The 22,627-nt window shown below is 33.1% G+C and overlaps 3 protein-coding genes across 4 annotated transcripts in view; 2 read left to right on the top strand and 1 right to left on the bottom strand.

Annotated features, from left to right (window-relative positions):
* Nucleotides 1-16,231, top strand: part of LOC141461691 (inactive hydroxysteroid dehydrogenase-like protein 1) — a 37,753-nt gene extending 21,522 nt beyond the window's left edge. Inside the window, exons 2-6 of the mRNA XM_074142931.1 lie at nt 8,900-9,022; nt 11,236-11,346; nt 12,234-12,454; nt 13,329-13,556; nt 14,062-16,231. Of these exons, the coding sequence (XP_073999032.1) occupies nt 8,900-9,022; nt 11,236-11,346; nt 12,234-12,454; nt 13,329-13,556; nt 14,062-14,178 (800 nt within the window). The 3' untranslated portion in view covers nt 14,179-16,231. The remainder of the gene's footprint in view (nt 1-8,899; nt 9,023-11,235; nt 11,347-12,233; nt 12,455-13,328; nt 13,557-14,061) is intronic.
* The window catches only part of wwk (anoctamin 8 white walker), a 31,817-nt gene continuing 24,758 nt past the window's right edge, over nt 15,569-22,627 (bottom strand). For both annotated transcript variants that reach the window (XM_074142926.1, XM_074142928.1), the window contains 2 exons: nt 22,329-22,517; nt 15,569-22,089 (listed from right to left, as the gene is read on the bottom strand). In XM_074142926.1, coding sequence (XP_073999027.1) covers nt 21,901-22,089; nt 22,329-22,517 — 378 coding nt within the window. In that variant the 3' untranslated portion in view covers nt 15,569-21,900. The remainder of the gene's footprint in view (nt 22,090-22,328; nt 22,518-22,627) is intronic.
* On the top strand, nt 17,726-20,053 carry LOC141461689 (uncharacterized). Its single transcript, XM_074142929.1, has one exon. The coding sequence runs from the start codon at nt 17,726-17,728 to the stop codon at nt 20,051-20,053; it is 2,328 nt and encodes a 775-aa protein (XP_073999030.1).

The raw sequence follows: 22,627 nt of genomic DNA on the forward strand, positions 1-22,627 counted from the left end.
TTGCTATGAGTAGTGTGGTGTACTCTTAAAGCAATAAAAATTCATTCATTCATTAATGGAAATATATAATACACCTATTTAAATTTTCAATATATAAATATACAATAAACAAAGTGAATTATTTTGAAAAGAGATTATATGTATAAAGTTTGGACTTCAAAATTAACGGTTGCATTAAAACCTCATATCTATCAGGGCTTTATGGACTATCGGGTATTATAAAATGAAAAACTTGCAGTTTAATTTTGTTAGGCAAAAACATGAGGAATAAGGATTCAAGATTGGCGAGGAATCGGTCAAATAAAAACAACAACTCATCTTTCTGCCAACGTTTTGACAAATATATTGTCTTTTTCAGGGCGTGGCTATGCGGGTTGGTTGATTATCTTCAAAAACGTTTTTGAAGATAATATACATATTTGTCGAAACGTTGGCAAAAAGAGTTGTTGTTTTTATTTGACCGATTCCTCGCCAATCTTGAATCCTTAGTTCAATAATTTACGGTCACGAAACTTAGATATTTAAACATGAGGAATGTAAACACTTATGCCTGACAAGAAATCCTAACATAAAACAAAAAATTCTCTTTCTAAAAAAGTACTAATTAATTATTTATTTTGAAATTAAATAGGTGCATTACATTTTTATTAATTCTTTTTCACTGATCCTGAAGAAAGCCATTCTGAAAAATTCTCTTCAAACACCGAACGTTTTAGTCATATTTAATTACCTATCGCTTTAGAAGGCATCTATCCAACCCCCTCTCATGGACGTACTCTGAATCGAACATCCGGATAAAGTTTTTACATTGTTAACCTTAAAGAGTGGTATGCCTTAAAGGTTAACCTTAAAGAGTGGTATGCCTTAAAGGTTAACCCTGTAAAACAAATTACAATTGTTAATGAGTATAGGCTCTGAAGATGACCTAGTCTCTAGGTTGAAAGCTTGGCATAATATAAATTAATTACAGCTGAAATTGGCAATAATCTTCTCTTAACTTTGGATTTAATCAATCAGTCACCAAAAATAGATAAACAATACTCAACAATAATGTTGAAGTAAAGTTAGGAATATATGTTATTTAAGTGCTTTGTATCAATTCTACTGACTAATTATTGTTATACAATGTTAACCATAAGTTTAAGCGTGTAAGTAACGATTTAAAGTATGAAGGGAATAAATGTTCATCCTTTCGCACAATTAATGACGCAAACAAAGATTTTTACTTTTATCTCTTAGCTCGTGAAATATTTCAAATATAGATTTTTAGATTTTGCGTTTTCTCTTATAAGTTACGTATTTAGATCGCCCGACTACAATAAAATTGTTTTTAAAAATTAATATGACACCAACAAATTTCATTAAACTTGAATGCAGATCAATTGCCGAAATTCTGAATTGGATGATGTAAAACCATACCCAATTGCTGTTTCGAATTTTGTTTTACTAACTTGTAAGTTACTAGTTAAAGAATTTTACTTGTATTTGACACAACTATGGTATGTTGAACTTTAAATTTGGTTTGATTTCCTTTTTCAATAATACTATTGAATATGTTTATATTCATTTGTTTAAAGATATGTGAGAATACAAATTTTTTTAAATTACATTTTGAAGAAAATAATGTGAATCTTCAGTGCCTCAGTAGATTGGCTTCCACGTCTTCATCCAAATGTTCTGGTCCCGACTGTATTTAGTTATATATTTCCAGAAATACTTAAAGGTCTGCTAAAAATATAGTATTCGTTAAAAGCTAGAAGTACTGCATAGGTTTTAAAGTATCTGTAGCTTTTCAAAATACTTTAAGATGGATTTGACAAGAATGCATTGTAATGGTGGTCTGTTCAGTGGTAAGTTCACGCTCTAGTGCCTTAAATCTGTTTTTTTTTATATATAGTTTCTGGAGTCGTCCATATTACTAACTCTAAAGAGACTGCCAGTTTTACGGCAAGTACTTGTGGTTTTAGATTTAAAGTAAATAGAATTTAAAGCTGTTTAAAGAGGCAGCATTCCATCACTTTGCTTGATAATTATTGTGGTAAGCTACCATTTAGATTTCCAATTCATGGAAATGAAGCAAATCAAGGTTGATGCACAATTATTGCTGCGAAACGAAGATGAAATTATTGATACACTACTCTTGCGTAACACTTACCACAGGAAATAAATCGCCGCTGACGTCATTAGCTTGTAAGTTCCCGATTGCTGGCTCTTAGTGCCGCCGTAACAAACATTGGTTAGGACTTCTCAAGGAAAACAAGTCTTTATTATCCCAGAGTAAGCCGTTTCTGATTAAGGATGTGAAAATTTCAAATCTTTACTTACTTATTATTAACTCTCATAAGAGCATTTCAATTGTGTAGATTTTGTACTTTGAAAATGCACTGGAGTATCCTGAAAAGATACTTTTCAGGTCTCGTAACTATATTAAGGCAGGTCGCACATTTATATGACATTTGTTTAAATATTAAAAATGCTTGTAGAAACAAGCACTTCGCACAACAATGCAACACATGCCATCGGATAATGATGCTATATTACCATATTGCTGTTATATTACTAATACAAAGGAAATAATTGTATTGGGTCAATCCGTAAGCTACTAAACCGAAATAGGATAAAAAGTTTTACATTTGATAAACTTATCTGAGACCCTGAGACAATTATCGAATAAGTGTTAATATAAAACAGGTATAATAATCAAACATCCATGTAGATTATTTATTAATTATTAAAGTATATACTTTTTTGAAACTTTATTTTAATTTACAAAGATTGTGCATATTATTGAAAAGTGCAATATATTATTTGATTCAATTGACTGAAGGATATTTTGATTTTATTGTTAATATATAAGAGAGTTCTCCATATTGTCCAGTACACTACTGCAGATCAGAGACAGTTGGTTAAAATAGATCGTTAGTTGTACGATTAGTTGTGAACATGTCCCAACTTGTCTGCGACATAAAGAATCAAGAACTGAAATAGATAACTAAGACGCTGGAAATGGAGCGACTTGTCGTAGACAAAGTTTTCTGTGGTATCGAAAACAAATGTCATATTTGGGCAATCGGATTAATCGCTAATAAGAGGATTTTTGGTATTTCACCGATTTATTTTATTAACTGCTTTAGTTACTGCATTCGCATCGCAATTTCCATTTTTGTCAACAAAAATAACGAACTATTATTATTTAATGTGTCCCTTGTATTTCCTTAGATAAATAATGAGCCTACCATCAGCTCTTTGGGATGAATCCTTGAAGCAGTAGAAATGAACTACTTCATCTTCTTGATAACGAAGGCATGAAAACGATCTGAAGAGAACCAGTTTTCACAGGAACAAAGAATATCCTTTTCAATTAAAGAATTAATTTCATCTCTATGTAATGTACACAGTGTTACCACTCCAAAAATGTTTTAAAATTCTATATACAGCAATTTACGTTGAGTTACTTTTTTTATTTTATTGGAAAGATAATATTGAAACTTCTATTCTAGCTAGCCTAATCCGTCTTGATCCGAAGCATTATAGAAGAGAACTAGACCCATTTTCTAAATATGAGAATTTGGCAAGATCTTTTTTTTAAATATTATTAAAATTGATTTACAATTATCCACTTACCGTTCAATAATGTTCCCATTTTGAAACAAAATATGTTTGATTTACTCATCTTTTCTTAATTGTCTTCCTCTTTTAAACAATTCATACGTTTACTTTCTCACGTCTTCATTAATAAAAGTATTATTACGTGAATTTGAAGCGAAATGTGAAAAAATTAATTAATTGAATTATTCACTTTTTTTCAACATAATTTCACAAATTAATATAATCATCAATGGTTCTGAGAAAAATAATAAGTATAATAATAATGGGGAATCGATATTGGCGTTTATTAATTTCAAATGATTATAATTCCCATGCTATGTTTCAGAAAAATTATCCCCAATTACAGAAAATATTTTTAAAAAAGAGAAAAGGTTTTCATCTGGTTTTTATAATTATAATTAATTCAAAAATTCGGCTCAGAATGGGAATTGAATATAAATTATGGGTTTTTCAATAGTGGTGTTCCCGATTTGATTACATCCAGTATACTGGATAATTGACGTAATACGCTACGAAAGTATTGGAAAAGAGCAACCAATGAATGTCTGAGAATAATGTATACTCTTGGATCCAGGAAAGATATCTACATGTCAAACAGTATTATGACCAAATTTGTCTTAGTGATGAGTACCGCTTTTCTCTAAAAGATTAGCGATGAGAAGGTTCTGGGGTGATAGGTGCTATTTTGAAGTTGCTGCTCGAGATGATAACGGTGTTACAGCAGAAGTTAATAATATACACACTTATTAAATAAAGCAAATAACATAAGTATTAAGTATTAAAGGCATGGCAGCCGTCTGCTTGAATTCATTGCATTAATTTTGTTTTAAACAGAAAAAAAATAAAAATAATACAAACATATATTTTATAACTTTATAAAACAAAACTCAAAATATATTTTCAAAATAAAAAATATATAAATATGAGCAATCTTTTCTTTTCTTTTTTTAAATAATTTACAATACATTGGAAAACAAATCATAATACAAAGAAAAATAAATTTAAAATAAAACTAAACGTAAATAAAAAAAGGTTCCGTTAGAAACATAATACAACAAATTAAATAAATGTTCTTATAAATATATACCGCCTATTTATGTATGAGTTTAATGTACAATCTAATAAAGAAATAATTTACAAAGATTCGCAACCCAGTCGAATCTGACGCTTCAGGGGTACAACTTATCAATAATACCTAGTAGAGGAGAAAATGGTCAGGAATGGCAGCCTTCCTCACACTCCACGGTGGACAGTTTCAATTTGAGAAGGGAGTTCGGAGATAAGCATGGATCAAGAAGGAAGGTTATCAAAAACCTGGGAAGAAATTGCAGGGCTAGTGAGTCGGATCAACGGAAACCAATGCTTCAACAAAAAAACTTTTTTAACAATGGTTTGAGAAGCGCAAATATTCTTACTTAAGATAAAATTTTAATACAATAATTGAAGTTGAAATTTAAGACTGAATGGCTGTAAAGATCCCATTGGAGCATCTAATGTTAGAATGTATGTAGTTAGGCGTGCTATAACAGGCAGAGCAAACAATTTTTTTAGGAAGTACATTTGAAATGTTTCTAGAGCGTCATAGGCTTGAAAATCCCAAAGCTGGGAATCCTAGCAAACAACCATCTGACAAACCCAACTAAAAAACTGAGGTAAAGCTTTTAACCGTATCGTCATTTAGTATAAAGTTAGAAAAAGTTCTATCAGCAGAAGTTGGGCGATGAAATGGCTTAATACACCTTGAACATCATCCAAATCATATTCAATGCTCATCGGTGCATCGGCGAAATCTTCAGACCAGTTTTATTAAAGGGCTGATAGAATCGTCATACCTTAAACCAGACAATTTTCGCCACTTTTTTATGGCATAAATTTGTCACAACTATCTGCAACAAAAACAGGTAGAAATTTTGTTTTGGACAGTTCATTCTCCCGATTTAGACCAATAGAATATATGTTAGAATGTTTTGTTTAACTACTACGATTACATGATTCAAACAGTGGATGCAATTTTCCATGAACGTTAGACCTTCGTTCTTTTTTAATAACTTTATCAATATTACCTTATTAATACTAAGGTTTAGAAATAGTTGTTGAAGATGCCAAATGAATCCGACAAGAACTTTCTTCTCAAATGTACAGAAGAGGTGATACATTACTCAAAGTACGGTTATCAAGTTTATTTAAACGTACGATGGCCAAAATGTGGCCAATAAAAAATCCAGAATGAGTTTGCTTCTGAAGTTTATAAACGAGTTTATAAGTGATTCGTAAATACTGGATGGCCTGTATAATTAGATGTATCGTGTCCTTGAGGAAGTATGTGCGTGTAATTACTTATGTAATAAGGGTTAACAGAACACTTTATAGTATTACAGTGATTACTGGCCGGCTGAAATACGGCTCCGTATTCCAGGGAATTCGCTTCAAGGTCCAAGATTTATCAGAGAACTGGTTCAAGGCAGGCTATAACCCTGGGTTCAGCATGTCCACAGTTGGGTTATCTCAGTATCCCCTTAAAATAAATTTTCTCTAATAATCATTTAGTCGTATCTCAATACATTATGTTTCTCCTGTATCTATAATTTTTTTTTTTTTAATATATAAGCGCTTCTCTCGCAAAGTAATTCGTTAATGCGCAGTGAATGCATAGACCAACATATATCGTTAACAACCCTTTATTATAATGATAATAATAATCCGTAACCTTCAGTTGCAAGGCAAAGTCGCTAACGTTGCATAAATTCTGTTTTACACTAGAAGAATATGGTATGACAAACATACCGAATGGCTTGACTAGCAAGAAAAACTAGGATTCAAATCTTTCTCTCTATTTTTCTTCCATTTCATATTTCTTGGTTGGCTAAATGTGAAGTACGATAGGAATTATTTCCTTGGCAATTTCTGTTTTTCAGAAATCAACACCCGCAATATTTACTTGATATTCCATTAGAAAAGGCCCAGAGCAGTAACAAATCTTAGAAATACCACAGCAGTCAACACTTCTATTCTATATTTCTCGATTCAGAACAATTATTTATAAAAATTCATTCTTAATTCAATTCTCTTTATTGTAAAACTCTACCTTCATCTTATTCAATAAAACAACAATAATAGCATTAACTTACTTTCAATATTCCTCCACTTGCCACCAGAAGAATTTATTATGATCTCTCTTTCCTCTGCAAACCTCTCCATTCACAAATAGACTGTCCTTACCTTCTTTCTCTAATTTCTTTTAATATCTCATCCCATACGACACGACATTCTTCTCCGTTCAATGTACCGTACTGCAAACATAATTACGTTTTTCGTATGATGCGGATAGCCAATCATTTTGACTTAGATTTCTTTGGCACAGATATACAAAATTTTCTAAATAAAGCCAGATGTCAACTATTTCTTTGAGTTATTTGTATTGTATAAATCTGTATAATAACCTCTAAAAGGTAAAATAAAATGCTAAAGCCTAATTATAAACCTAAATCATAGACTGAGAACTATTTGTATTATTTATGTTATTTTATTGTTGTTTCTGTAAATTGGATATTGATCCGTTTTTTATTTAAAAATAATATAAAATAAAAACTTAAAAGCGAATCGTGTAATTATTTAATGCAGCTATTCAGATATTATGCCGAACAATAAGTTTACTTTTATTTATTTATATTTATTACAATTCAGATTTAGTTAAATACTGAATTGAATCATTATTTATTAATAGTTTATAATTATTTGTATTTTATATTTGAATACATCAGACATACCAATGCATTCTTTGTACATGGGTGTCACTTTTTCTTGTACATATATATGTTAAATATGTTTGTGGGTCGATTAAAGTAAAGTGATTAACTATTTATTATGGCGGGCTTTACATCCTCCTAAAAACATACTTCGACTTAAATTTCTAATATAAACTATTAAATAAAATCCAACCTTAGACCGGGATTCGAACTCATTACTACAATACTTCTTTGCTTTGCGGGCCTTGCCTCTAACCATTAGGCAACAAGTGGATATAAATGAATATATATTCTTAATGAGAAGAATTCTGACATCCAATATGGGAACTGGGTCATTTCTGAATAGTGTTACAAACTAGTGTTATATAATCTAACGTCTTTTTGAGGTCACAAGAATTCAACATTAGCACACGTAAATTGTGTAAAATAAGCTTAATTAAACTATTCCTCCACAAATATTTTTACTAAATATAATCCCTTTAGATGCTACTGTTTCTAGCTTACAAATAAATCCTATAAGTAAACGCAAGCATCATATACCCAACTAATAATCCTTTACTTAAGTTTAGTTTACTAAAGGAAGTTTCACTGGTAGGTACATTGTCAGGGTCACAGATTCGTTCTGGTTACCCCACTACATAACGTTTTTATTCGTGTCACTTTCACTTACTACAACGGCTTTAAAAAAAAAAAAAACCATTAGTTTTATGTCTGTCACTAAACCAACTTTCTATTGCTGTCATTAAAATAGTAGCATGCATCTATGTGTCACAGATCGTTCAGTGTACACATTTAGAAAACTATAGGGAACATAAACCACTTCTCTCTGATCGTCAGTACTACGTGCGATCTACCGATTTAATTTAAAAAAAACTACTATTAATTTCCATACATCATCACTATTTGCAGATCAACCACCTTTTTTAAGGTAAATAAAGAATGCCTCCTAACATACTTCAGTCACTGCAATATATAGATATACCAAGTATAAAATTAACGAAAACTACAAATATATGTCTTTCAAATGCCCTAGACAATCTTACCATCTACACTTTATTGGGAGAAACTACAACCTTGCCTGTATACTATAGATAGAAGAATAGACAGAGCTACTGCCAGTGGTGTGTCTTGAATTTCCACCCAAGGCATGCAATAGATTACTTAATTTTTTTTTTTGTATACAAAGTTTAATCGTCGTTTCCGTAATATGTCACATAATAATCTTTACAGGATTGACACGCATATTTTATTGTCTTGTTCAATTTATCAATAATAATTATTTAAAAAAATGTAATGCGGGCGTTATAATCTAATATACAAATTAAACGTGAAGACTCATTAGATTAATTTTTTCGAAACTGGTTCCAATTCTTTTCATTAAACTACTATTATAAATATTTGTTAATGTTATAACATATAAATATAGGGCTATTCTACTAAAAAAATTATTGGTTCAGTATAGGGTTAACAATTTTTATCAAAACATTTCTATTGACTCATGCCACAAACATAATCTCAATTTGTAATTTTTCAATTTTTTCCAGTTGTAACTGGCTGTACGGACGGTATCGGAAGGGCCTACTCTGAAGAGTTAGCAAGAAGAGGCTTAAATATTGTACTGATTAGCCGAAATGAAGAGAAACTAGTAGCCACGGCATCAGATCTAGGTAATTCTATTATCTATTTTTAGTTAGTATTAACTCCCAATAAGATAACTTAGGACAAGAGGAAAATACTCGATAAAGTTAACCCTTGATAGATTAATAAGCAAACTAGATCCTCAGTTGGATTGTGGGTTATGTCGATTACAAAAGAAAGAAGACCTGGTACATATTCTTGTTGAATGCCCATTCCATAAACCTATTAGAGAGTATTACCATTCTGATAACGTAGGGGAACATATTGAAAAATTGTTGAACCCAGACACTGTTGATTCAGCTCAGGTTTTGTATAAATATGTAACATCCATTTTGAAATTAAGGCATTTTCTTTCAATATAAGTATGAATGGTAGTATAAAAACTTATATGTAACTTTGGTCTGCATAAGATAATTCATTTATTAATTCTGTAATTATTAATTGTTGGTTTGTTTATAATTGTATGCTATTAAGCTGTATCTTAACACCACCATGCTCCTTTGTATGGGGACTAGCCCTGTAACAAATAAATAAATTGATTGATTGATTGAAGATAATGATGTCAGTTTGCCTATTTATATCTTAAAATATCTATCTTTTAATAATTTTTAAATAATTTATTTCTGCTAGCTGTTCTTTTTTAAGTAATAGGCTATCCAAACACTTTCAAATATTCAGCAGTTTAAACACTTAAACCTACATGTTCTATATATGTTTATCTCATGGGATCGCTATAGCAAATTGAGATGGATAATAACAAACTTTTACTTAAAAGTAAAAGATTAGTGTTATTCTAGAGGAAGAAAGAATATTACCAAATTAATACATATATATTTTCTTGCCAAGCTTTTGATGTAGGGGCTGGCTCATCTCCACGGCTTAAGCTATTAACAATTATATTATTTTTTCATTGTGACATCTAAGGTTGATGTGCCTTCTGTCCTGACTGTTGATGTTATATATATGTTTGTGTGTATAAACAGACAAAAATATACAGTGTGATCCATTTAAAACGCACTAACCGTTAATAACTTTTTGGGAAAGCAAAATTCCGAAAAAACCCACGGAGTAAACTATGTTTTTTTTTTGGTCTAGTTTTCAAATTTTCTAACCCCGATGCTGTATCTTCATTTTTGGCGGAGTTACGGCCAAAAAACTGATTGGTATTTCATGAGGACCACTGGTTTTGACAATAATTATGAAAACTACATAAAAAATGGAGAAAAATGACGTTAACCCCGTTTCGATATTCCTAATATTTGTCGAGATATTTGAGATCAAAGTTACAATTTTACCTATTCGTGAACGGTTTTCAATACATATTTAATTTTCCACTAGAAATATACGTTTTGGGAGGTCGTCTGTCTGCAAAAAATGTTATTTGTGACGCAAAGACTAAAAATAATAATTGAAAATTTTAAAGAATGTAGTGTAATGTAACGGTTGTGGGAGAATCAGGATAAATTTGTTTTATCACCAAATAAAAGCAACATCACATCAGTTTAATGTACCCCGTATGCCAGACTTCTTGACCTAAGATTACGGTAAGAATATCTTCTTCTTGAGAGGGGCGAGTATTGGACTAGTGGTCAAGAGTGTGGCTTTGTAAGTGGGAGATCCCCAGTTCGAATCCCGCGTATGCAGTCATTCTTAATACTTAATACATCACAATACTTTTAATAAAATGTAGTCATACGCGGGATTCGAACTGGGCCATTTTACCAAATAGATTTTTCTATTTTTTTTGTGATGTAATATTCAAAATAAAAACGTTTGAGCTATTAAATAGGTGAATTAAACAGAGAAATGGTTGATTTAATTTGCACACAAAATTTTCATACAAAACTGCCAAGTTAGAGCGGTAGAGATCATTTTCTACATTAGGCAGACTAAAAGTTACGTTTTAGGCAATCAATTGTTCATCTGCATAAGTTAGATAAGTGAACAAATCAGCTACTACTGTAACAGGATTACATAACAGGATAGTTATAAGGGATTCCTTGAGATAAAAGTATAAAGAACATATAGATCTGTGGATTTAAAGAGCATCATTAATTGTCGAATACCTTAAGAGCTCTATCTAACTTCGTAGCCTAGTAGTTAAGGGGAAAATCGTGACGCGGAGAGGACCATTCTTACGGAGAAGTTGCTGATTAAGTTGTACGAAAGCGGAAAGGGTTCAAATATATTTTAGATCTCATAATTGTTGATTGACGCTGCAGTCATTTTGTTCTTGTTCCAGAAACTAAATACAACGTAAGAACAAAAATTATTGTAGCTGATTTTAGTAAAGGACGGGAACTCTTTGGTGATATTGAAAAGCAGTTACAACAAATCCAAGTTGGAATTTTGGGTAAGTATTAGTTATTTTGTTTAGAAAAATCCTCGTATTACTTAATTAAGCTGAAGCCTAGGCTGCCAGTTGCACTATCTAGACTACTAGGATATTCCTAATGTTTTTAGATCCCTCGAATACGAAAAATGGTTTTCAGCGCATGGTCACATGTGATTGTGAATAAATATTTCAAAAACAAACCCTTAGGAAGCTCAAACTTGGAGCAATTTTTGATACTATAATCTGCTTCCGAGGTCTCGGAGGAAACCAATCATACATAAGAACGATTTTACTGAAGCGATTTTCCTGTTTTTCATAATTTCCCCACAAATGACCAACGATTTTCGTGTACTATTTACTCAACTAGATGTCTACCACTGTTTCTCGAGTTTTTCCTCGGGGAAAATGGTTATTCGAGGGGATCTCGGGAAACTACGTTATACTTCCCTTTTACAATCATTTACTATTTTGCCACCTGTAGGGTAAGGAGCCTATAGACATTGCTAGAAGTCCAAGTTTGGGAATTCGGTTGTGCAGAAGTAGCCTAGCTACTGACTAGCCTACTCTAGTTTTGAAACGGCTCACACGATTTACCTACATCAATGCCTAATACTTGTTTTTAAACATTTTTCTATAAAAGATATTCTAAGATTTCTGAACTGGGCTGAATCTAAACGTTGAGGATCTCTTATTTCAAGAGTTAAGTGCATTGCCCAATTGCTGGACTGTAGTAAAATAAAGACTATTTATTTATACCTGCAAGAAAATTAACTATTTCTTCCCCTTTTACATTCTTATTTAATTAAAGGAAACTAAACGTTTAAATAAATTGTATCTCTCACAATTATTAAATGGAGTAAATTAAAACCGTGATAGGTTTTACAGCAGATAGTTTTGATTTGCAGTGAACAACGTTGGCAAACAGTACACCTATCCAATGTATCTGGCAGAAGTGCCCGAAGAGGAATTATGGGATATCATTAATATCAATATTGGAGCTACAATGATGATGACGAAGTTAGTATTGCCGCAAATGATTGCCAGAAAGAAGGGCGCTATTGTTAATGTGTCCTCAAGCTCCGAACTTCAACCACTACCTCTGATGACAGTCTATGCAGCTACTAAGGTACATATATCTATATATACACAATAATTATAAAGAGGATCTACATTAACCAACTCTTATAATAGCTAACTAACTCGTCTTAAAAAATAAAAATTAATAAAAACTTAGTCCCTTTTAGTTAAAATGAAAGGCAGACTCAAAGAAGTGTTACGCAGCAAAATAGGAACTCTCATCAATTTTTATAAGCAGCCGAAAAGAATTGTAGGTGCGGAATAGGGTCAAAAATATTGGAGCCCTCTATTGTAGAGGGTCTTTTTACACGTAAGTCCAACATCAAGTAGTAAACAGCGAACAGCTAGTGAAGTTGCAGTGAATTTGATGTGAAATACAAGACATGTACTTCGTCAGCATACTATCTAGCGTTGGATATTACGAGTATATATCCATTAATATCGTATATTAATCTTTAGTTTGAGTGTAGAGTACCTCATGTCAACGTATTTTATTCAAAATGTCCTAAATTGAGTCTTTATGGGATGCTGACGTTCATAATCTAGCACATGTACAAGAAGAGCAGGACTTCTAGTGATTAAAGATACGTTTAACTGGCCATCTTCAGACATAAAGGGTTGTGGCATATGAACTTGCATCTCAAAAAGATGCTAGCGCATGCATTGTACTTGACACCTTCATAAAATCCATCTGACACGTGTTTTCGAAGGAAAAAGTAAGTAGCAATAGATAGTGGATTTATTCACCGAAATAGACAGATGGGAAATGGTTGGATGGCGGCCCAATGGCATAAGCAAGAGATCCAACTCTGGCGTACTAACTACTGGCAACAAATGACTTACAACAGGCATTATTCCAGCATTACTAAAACATTTATTAAAAAATTGATTTCGCATTGAACCGTACTTATTCATGTTTTCAGGTGTTTGTGCGTAGTTTCTCTGAAGCCCTCAGAGTTGAATACCAGAAGGATGGACTGACTGTCCAGCATTTGTCGCCATTTTTCTTGAACACCAAAATGAATGCATTCAGTCATCGTCTGCAATCAAATAGTCTATTCGTACCTGATGCAAGAACCTATGCGTCAAACGCTGTAAGGACTTTAGGCAAATTGAAGCATTCGACAGGATACTGGGCACATGGGATTCAGGTAAGCTTTTTATTTCTTTGTTTAGGAATGAAATAGCCTAAGTGTCTAGAATGAAAGAATTTATGGAAATCAGTCTTTATCTTTTTTATTGATGACTTCCATTGTGGCCTCAATGGCTTGAGCTGTTTTGGCAATTCCTATGTGATCTCTAGCACCTTTCGAAGGCCCCTGAGAGATTCCTCAAATTGCCCAGAAAAGGGTCCAGAATATTACCACTTTAAATCCTTTATGATTCACAATATTCGTTGCACTTCAAAGTAAATACTTATTACTCCTACAACCTTAGTTCTCGTATAAATTGTTTTCATTAATGTACTTTTGTTCTCGTTATAATTTTGTTCCCATTATAATCTTTTACCCTTCGTGCTTTTTATAAACTTATTTGTATCCTCTTTTTTAACTTTTTGTTCTCATTCTAATCTTTTTTTCTATTAAGTATAAACCTTTGTTTCCATTCTAACCATTTTTTCTTAAATCTCTTGCAACTTCTGTTTGTTTTTTTCAGTACTTTTTCACAACAATTCCACCTACCTGGATTCGGACTTTGATCGGCGCCTATATGAATCAAATATTCCGAAGAGACTACCTGTTCAACAATAAAGCTGATGTAACTTTTTTGTGAAGACTCATAACTGAATTCTATTTTGGAGTGCCGGTTTTGGGTAAAGAACAAAAATTTATGCCAAAACTGTTGGTTTAAAGTAGAGATGTCTCATGTATATACTGGCAGATTTTATCAGTGCATTTTTAGGAGCGTGAGTGTAATGAAATTATCCATTACTTGGGACTTGCAATGTACCTGCAGCTTCTTTAGCTATCCCCTATCTGAGATCTACAATGCCTCTTCTTGTGAACAATATCCTCGGTGGAGACCAGAATTCTAGGCAGGATATCTACCAGCCATAGTATGCAGTTTAGTATTCTAGTCCTGTTCGTATTGATGGCCAGTCAGTCAGACCAGGTGTATTGAAATCTGTTTCATTTCTTTCTAGAACCCTTATTTAGCCTTATCAGGGGACATAGTTCTCCTACTCCACCCCCTAAGAGGTTTTTATGGTCCGCAGATCTATTTAAACATTGTAGGTAGTTTGCAGTCTGGGGGAATAGTAGGTATATTGCATTTCATTCCAGCTGTATTTTGAGACATCCCATCCTTTTAAGAGCCCATGTTTATTTAAATAGAAAGGGTAATTTTCCAAATTGAATTTATAAATATATAAAAATAACTCCATTTTTGAGAAAAATCAAAACCTTTGTATATTTTACAAAAAATAGAATATATAATATATATTTTAATTTATTCTGGCTATAAAAAAAATTATTGCAAAACGTATAAGGTGTATTTGTTTTATTCTGAAAAAAATGGAATATTAAAAACCAGGAATGTATTTGTAATTTTATGGTTTTTATGTAATTATGTATTATAATAGATTTTTGTACAGAATAACCAAAAACATATTAAATTTATTCCAATACAAATCATTATTCTTATTCCTGAAATAAAAGTTTCAATTTAACAGTATTTGAGTTCAACACTAGAGGTATGCAGAGTTCAACTTCTAGAATAGTAAACACATCATGCACGCCGTCTATACACCATAAGGCCAGTTTTTCTTATAGATTATCCATTATATTATCCACACGTATAAAACCCTTGTGGTTCTATTATCCCCCTCTCAAAAAAAAATATTGCTCAGGTGATCCTTGTGAATGCTAAAGAATGTTCTCAAGAAAGAAGAGTCATCACGCTGGCCTCTAACGTACCAAGTAGCACAAATATGGTTAAGATCCCCAATTCACTACAAAGGTACCCAATGAGAGGTTTTTCTTTTGAGTACAAAACGTCACTGTTTGCATATCACTTTAGTTCGGGTCGAGTGATGTTCAGGTAGCCTTTAAAAACCTACCTTTAACACTAAGTACCTTCTAAAATCGATTACGCCACTGTCCAACTCACTGAATATAAATCCTACCTTCCTAATGGTTCTCCCTCTTCTTTTTCCGGCACGAAAAATTATAGCAGAAAATAAGTGGCGGTACAGATTATTAGCTCGCAACTTAAAAAACATAATGGTCTACTCTTCCAGAAGTTTTTTTTCTTTGTTTCATCTGCAAACAATTAACTCAACTGATTAAATCTAATTAAAGACTCAAATCAACAAAGTATAAGCGCAATTTTCATATTTTTTTAAAAGTAACTGTCGTTATATTAAAATATTAGTAATCACTTTTTTTACCTGGTTAAATTTTGGTAGCAATTACTACAATAATTTTACAAAATTAAAAGATGTATATATTTTTACAGTAGTGTCGTCATTAATAAAAGCACTAGGCATACTAGTTGTCTTCCGGGAAGCCTAACACATGTTCATCTCATCTTCTGGTTAGAATAATCATACATATGTTCAACGTAACTTCTGACAGCACCAGTCCGGGCCAAGATTATGATTAGCAGTACAACCTTTTATCAGCATAACTTTTTGACCAGTATAACCTCGAAGTAGATATAACCTTCTGACTAGCATAACCTCGTATACAATATAAATAAAACCTTATGACCAGCATAACCTTCCTAATCACTATTATGAATAATCAGTAGCTTTTGATTACAGTTAAACTAGGTTTGATAATAACAAATGAAAAAAAAATAGAATAAAAAAAAAGTGAAAAGCACAGCTATGATAAAGGTTATTCTAACCCTCTTATTAGAAGGTTACACTATTGTTTTAAAAACATTTTATTTGTTTATTTGGTATGACTAAATAACACTGAAAGGAACACTTACAAATAAAATAACCTGAACAACATTAATCTAAAACAGTCGTATTTTAATGATTACCTTCCTTTACTTATTTAATATTTGGAAGAATTCAAATAATTAAGACTTAAGTGCAAATTTAGATAGTGTACAAAATGACAGCATTATCTGCTAGACGAAAAATTATTGTGTCGGTTTATAACCTCAAGCTTTACCTCAACTATAACCCTGAAGAAGCCTACTGAGAATTATAGAAGTTAAATGTGTGCGTCCACCTTTAGTATAGAGGCATAGGTTGTGATTAAGGTCCTAGATAGAACACCAGGGGCTCTAGTAAAAGCTCAGGCTATGCTATTAAAAACGGCGGACTAAAACTTAGAAATGAGCTTTGTGGCATAATAATGATTGCTGCTTTATAATGTAACCTACATTTGTGTATTTCCTGAGAGGCCTGATTATTAGGTTGTATTAATTTTTTTTTTTTTGTATTTAAGGCGCGTCAACATCTGAGCTTATAGCTTTTTTTCAGTGCACTGCCGGGCTCCAGAAAGTGTTCTCTCGTTACATACAACACTTTTTATCACCGAACGGTGAGCTGCAGAAGCTCTTATGAAAAGAAAATCTAACGGCCAGCAGCTAGATTCGGAACGGTGATCCCTGCGTTGGAATCAAATATTCGCTAACCACTTAGCCAATTCTTTCCCTACATGTTGTATTAAATTTACTTTTATTTTGCCATGTTATAATAAAGACCAATACATTTAAAGTAGGCAACCTTCGTTATAAAGCTTATTTAATTATTAACTATACATATCGCTCCGTTGATAGAAAAGTGCCAGAACTCAAAATTCAACATTTTTCATATTATTGCTGAAAGTCAACCTAAAATCTTAGTAGATTTATGTGGAAATGCGACATTACTATAAGTTTAACCAGTCGCCGCTAGGAGGTGCAAGTGTCGTTTGTTTATTTTAGTAGTCAACCGTTTACTTTTATAGAAAAGTGACAGTTGTGCATTAGATTTTGAGGGTAAACGTTGTTTGAGTGACAATTTTGTAGAAAAGCGTCTTATTTGGTTTTGTGTCGCTTTACATCAGAAGGTAAGTTTATTGCATCTATTTATTTCTGTTTTAAAACGTCACTTTCAGAGTTGTGTCTTTTTTCTCTAAAAATTGATCGATTTTATGTGTTAATGTGAACTAACAGAATGTCATTATTTGTAATGTGTCATTTTTCTTCATGCTTCAGAAACAAAAGTTTCATTTTATGTCTTCCTCTTAACCTTAAATTCAGAGATGTGACAGTTTTCCACAAATTATTGATGTAATTATGACATTTTTAGGTTGTATAATTTTCAAGAAAATAATGTCCCAGAGAGCACGTCTGATAGTAAAATTAGCCCAAAAACAAGATGAGTCTGACAATAGTTCTAGGCAATGCTGGAAGGTTGTTCACGAAGACCATCCAAGTAATAATTCTTTGCCAATCTCTGAAAAGGGTTAGTTTCCTGCTTGTACTTCCACATCACAAGTTGTACTTTCTTGTTTTAGAGGATGCCTTGCTACCGACCCTAAACGAAATTAGCGACAATACCACACAATACTGTGATGATACTGATGCTATTATACAAACTAATCCCACTAATATTATAATACCTGATGCTGACACTGCAGAGACACTACTACTTGATAGTGACAGTAGTGTTTTGCGAAATAAGGACGTTAACTCTACTTTTCCAGAGCTGAGTAAAAATGAATCAAAGGCTGCTTCAGTTAACAATGTATTATCGTTGTATGTACCTGGTGCTAGTTCACCAAGTTTTGATAATGAAGAAAATGAAGATCCATTTCATAACTCCGATGAAAGCGATAAAGACCCTAATTATTTACATTCCGGAAGTAACAGTTCGGATGAGTGCGAATGTGAAGTAATTGAAAATTCAGAAATAGAAACAGAACAGCAACTGGATGGTGAAACTGCAAAAAGAACAAAAAAGCGTAAGCGCAATAAATCGATGTGGAAGAAAAATGCGGCCAAAATAGCTAGAAACTCTGGGAATCAATATGTTTCCTCTTCAAAGTCCAAAAAAATTATAGCTGCCCGAGAAATTAAACCTCCCTGTAAAGATACTTGCAAACTTAAGTGCAATACCAAAATCAATGACGAGTCTCGGATAGAAATTTTTAAAAGTTACTGGGCCCTTGGCAGTACACAAAGACAACGAGACTATTTAGCATCATGCATGACTCCTATCCAACCGAAATATCAATATCATCGACATCAATCTAAACGTCGTGACAATACTGCGTTTCATTTTAATATGGACGGAATTCATATTCGCGTGTGCAAAAGCTTTTTTAGATCTACCTTAGACATAACCGATAGACCGATAAGAACAGTAATTAGTAAGCGAGATCAAGTTGGTGGAATGATCGCACCTGATTTTCGAGGAAAACATGAGAAACATCATCGACTGGATGCAAATATCAAGGAGGGAATTCGAAGACATATAAACTCCATACCTAGAATTGAGAGCCACTACACAAGGGCACGTTCTTCCCGAGAGTTTATTGAAGGAGGAAAGTCCTTACGTGATCTACATAGGGACTACGTTAAAGAGTGCACAGAAAATAATTTACCCTATGGAAAATATTTAATATACCATCAAGTATTCACTCGTGAATTCAACATCTCTTTCTTCACACCGAAAAAAGATCAGTGTGGAATTTGTGCCACATACACCAATTCAGGAGAAGAGGAAAAGCAAAATCTGAAAGATGAGTACGAAATCCATATATCAGAAAAAGAGTTGTCTCGTTTGGAAAAACAGTCTGATAAAGAAAAAATTAGTAAAAATCATGTAATGGCTTGCTTTGATCTACAAGCAGTGATGCCGTGCCCCAAGGGGGACACTTCGTCATTTTATTATAAAACAAAACTTAATGTTTTGAACTTCACAGTGTATGAGATAAATCAAAATAACAAAGGTGACCAGTGCTACTGCTATATATGGGACGAAACTCAGGGACATAGAGGAGCCAATGAAATTGGTTCTTGCCTTTTAAATTACATTGAAGAAAGGTCCAAATCGGTTCCGGAGGAAGACATTGATTTTGTTTTGTATTCCGACAATTGCGTGGGGCAGCAAAAAAACCGTTTTATTTTAAGCATGTATATCTATGCTTTGTTGAAATACCCAAATGTAAAGTCTATAACGCATAAGTTCTTGATCGTCGGGCACACGCAGAACGAGGGCGATAATGCACATTCGCTCATTGAACGCCAAATAAAACGGTCTTTAAAATCGGGGCCTATTTTCCTACCAGCTGAATACGTTGGTGTAATTAAGAGTGCAAAAAAAACTGGAAACCCCTTTTTGGTAAAGGAATTGTCATTTACGGATTTTTTTGACTTAAAGCGACTAAATGAAATAGTTGGAAACATGGAAACAACAAAAACCAACGATGACAAATTGAATTGCATGAAAGTAATAAAAATTGAGAGAGAATCTCCATTTACAATACTTTATAAGACTTCTTATGCCGAAGATAACTTTAGCGAGTTGAAAATAAAAAGACCTACTCGAAGACTATCATCCATAAACAACAACAACTTTAGTTTGGATTCATTGTATAAGAATAAGATTAAAATTTGCGATAAAAAGAAAAAGGGTTTATTGGAACTTGTGAATAAGAAACACATACCTGTTTGCCACGCTGAGTTTTATAAGAATTTGTAAGAATACATTTTTTTGTTTTCGTTGAAAGATTTTTTTGTACAATAAATTATCTTAAAACACAATAATATTATGTTCGTATCATTTCAAAAAAAGCTACATTAAAAAGAAACATGACGTCTAGTTTTTATGGAAAAGTGTCACAAATCCAACAACCCCCTTTTATTTAGGGTGTGGTTTTGTTATATTTTAATCAAACAATAACCATTTTCAACAATACATTATAAACTTACATTACAACACAAAAAATGTCATTCAAATATTTCTTTCTCCTAATTACATGTCGTTTTCTTTTACCTTGAAATTTCAAACTGTCCTACTGAATATTTAGCAATTTTGAGTTGTGTCACTTTTCTATCAACGGAGCGATATGTAGACCTTAAAAGAACGGAAACAAAATGAAATTGGGCTGGCGTCACTTTGTAAACTTCCCAAACCTGCACTAAGCTTCAAAAATTCAAAATATATAATAATACTTCAGTATGGATAACAAAACCTAATTAATTATGAATAACACACATCTAATTACAGTCTAATTGCTTTCGTTCAATTAATCAGTCGATTAATTTAATAACTTATCGATAAAAGATATCTAAAACCAAATTTAGCGATTCAATTACATTTTCACTATTAAAGCATCAAATTTTAACGATACAATTTAATGTCTTCCAATGAAGAACTGATGAAAAATGGGCAAACATAGGAGGTCATTCAGAAGTAGATATGGCAGATGAGCTATGGAACCCTGAGCGAGTGAGCTTTATTGGACATACTGGTTAAAAATAAGTCCTGGAAGCCACATCCAATTCTGAAGAAGCTAAAAAAAAATCTGGGAGTCAAATTTCATTTTTTTTTTTTTTTTTTTGTAACACAAGGGGTGTAGCGTAAGGAGAGGAGTAACATTTAAATTTTATTAATTTTGTGAATTTTTCGCTAAAAAATTATTGACAGTTAAATTTAAATTTTTTGATATGAGCAAATTTTGAATCTCCTTAGGTCTGTTAATTTAAAAAAAAAAACTTTTCCGGGAAGAAAAATTCCTTTTAAAGTTTTTATTTTAGGACGGCTATGTTTGGATCTTATGCACCACTTGTAGTGACAAGGAGGTTCAAAAAAATAGAAACTCACAGCTGGCAAGATAATCCTGTGAATCTCGGAATTTACCAGATCACGAAACCACATTCATGATTTTGAGGGGCTGAAGGGCGTATTATGTCAGGAAGTGTGGAAGTTACACCCCAGTGGCCAATCGTGATGGGAGTTCTGCAAATTCTCCTTAAGTCTATTCTCGCCAAGCTATGGAGGGCTACACCTTCAGTAATTAATTCACCACGTCACAAATCTGGGGTGTGCCCAGTTTACTTATGAGGGGAGTGAATGGTTCCCTAGAAGAACAGTTGACACGATATTTGGCCCAAGTAGCTTTTGTATCTCAACTATTTTGAGAATCCCAACTTCAATGCTTGGCTGGAGCTAAAAAAAAAAAATCTCAAATGATCGACGTATCGGACACTTTTGCTTTCCTTTTACAGGAAATGCAAATGAGAAACATTTGGAAAATGCTTAACAGCTCTATACCCTAAGCCCCGAAATTCTGCAGGATTTCCACTACCCCAAGCCTTCACGGGAAGTTCAATTACTATCTCCAACAAATCGAAAACTTAAAATAAAAGGAAGCCGCCTAATGAGGCTAATAAACACCCTGTGATAGGTCCCTCTCCTACGAGATGGAGTATAATCCACCCCAAGCGAATAAGATCCAAACACAAGAATCATCGGAGCATAACATCTGTAACAACTGCCCAAACTATCCTAAATTCCCAAAAATAACTACCACTTGCTGTTACTGGCTAAAAATTCGTAGGCGACGATGGTGAAACTGCTGGTGTTTTACGCCGACGTGGCAATTGTGTTGATGAAACCGCGTTAGCTACATCGTCCACTGATATCAGCTTTTCAATTGGTATATAGGAGAGTTCACCAGATGGAGTGTCATGGCCGAAACCAGTTGGAGTGCTTGAAACGGCCGGTGATGAAGACTGTGACATGGACAAAAACAAATGCTTAAAACAAGCCAAGTGCCAGTAAACCGCAATGAGATTGTAAAACTGTTTGGCTGAGAGTTCCAGCTCTTCACCCACTCTACCAAGCAGCACTGTTCTGCACTCAGTGTGAAAGGATAGTGAGGCTGAGAGAGCCGGCTTTTCATCAAACTCGGTCTCTGTCTGGCAGAAGAGACTACGATAAGATCAATTAAATATGAATACTGCCAGCATACTTTTTCTTTAGCTTTTGCTTCAGCCGCTGCACGTCTCTCTTTCAGCTTAAGGGAAAATATGGCCACAGATCTTGCCCGCTTCATCAGACTCTGCTTCACCTTCATCTTTTTAGCGGCTAGATCGGTTTCCTCTGGCACGGCTGGTGAACTAAGATCGAGTCTTGGCTTTTGCAGTGTAGTGCTATTACTCTGGAAATCAAATTAGAATGCATGGTATAGCACAAAAATAAGTTAACACTATAATTTTCTCTGCTGTAATTAGGAAAGACAGCAATAAAATCGCGTCGACTTTTTTGGGA

The sequence above is a fragment of the Rhodnius prolixus genome, unplaced genomic scaffold (assembly GCF_049639745.1).
Source record: "Rhodnius prolixus isolate KJV_2025 unplaced genomic scaffold, Rpr scaffold_12, whole genome shotgun sequence".
Classification (NCBI taxonomy): Eukaryota; Metazoa; Arthropoda; class Insecta; order Hemiptera; family Reduviidae; genus Rhodnius; species Rhodnius prolixus.

Excerpts from the sequence above, each read along its gene's own strand:
- LOC141461689 (XM_074142929.1), top strand. The coding sequence starts at position 17,726 with ATGAGTCTGACAATAGTTCTAGGCAATGCTGGAAGGTTGTTCACGAAG.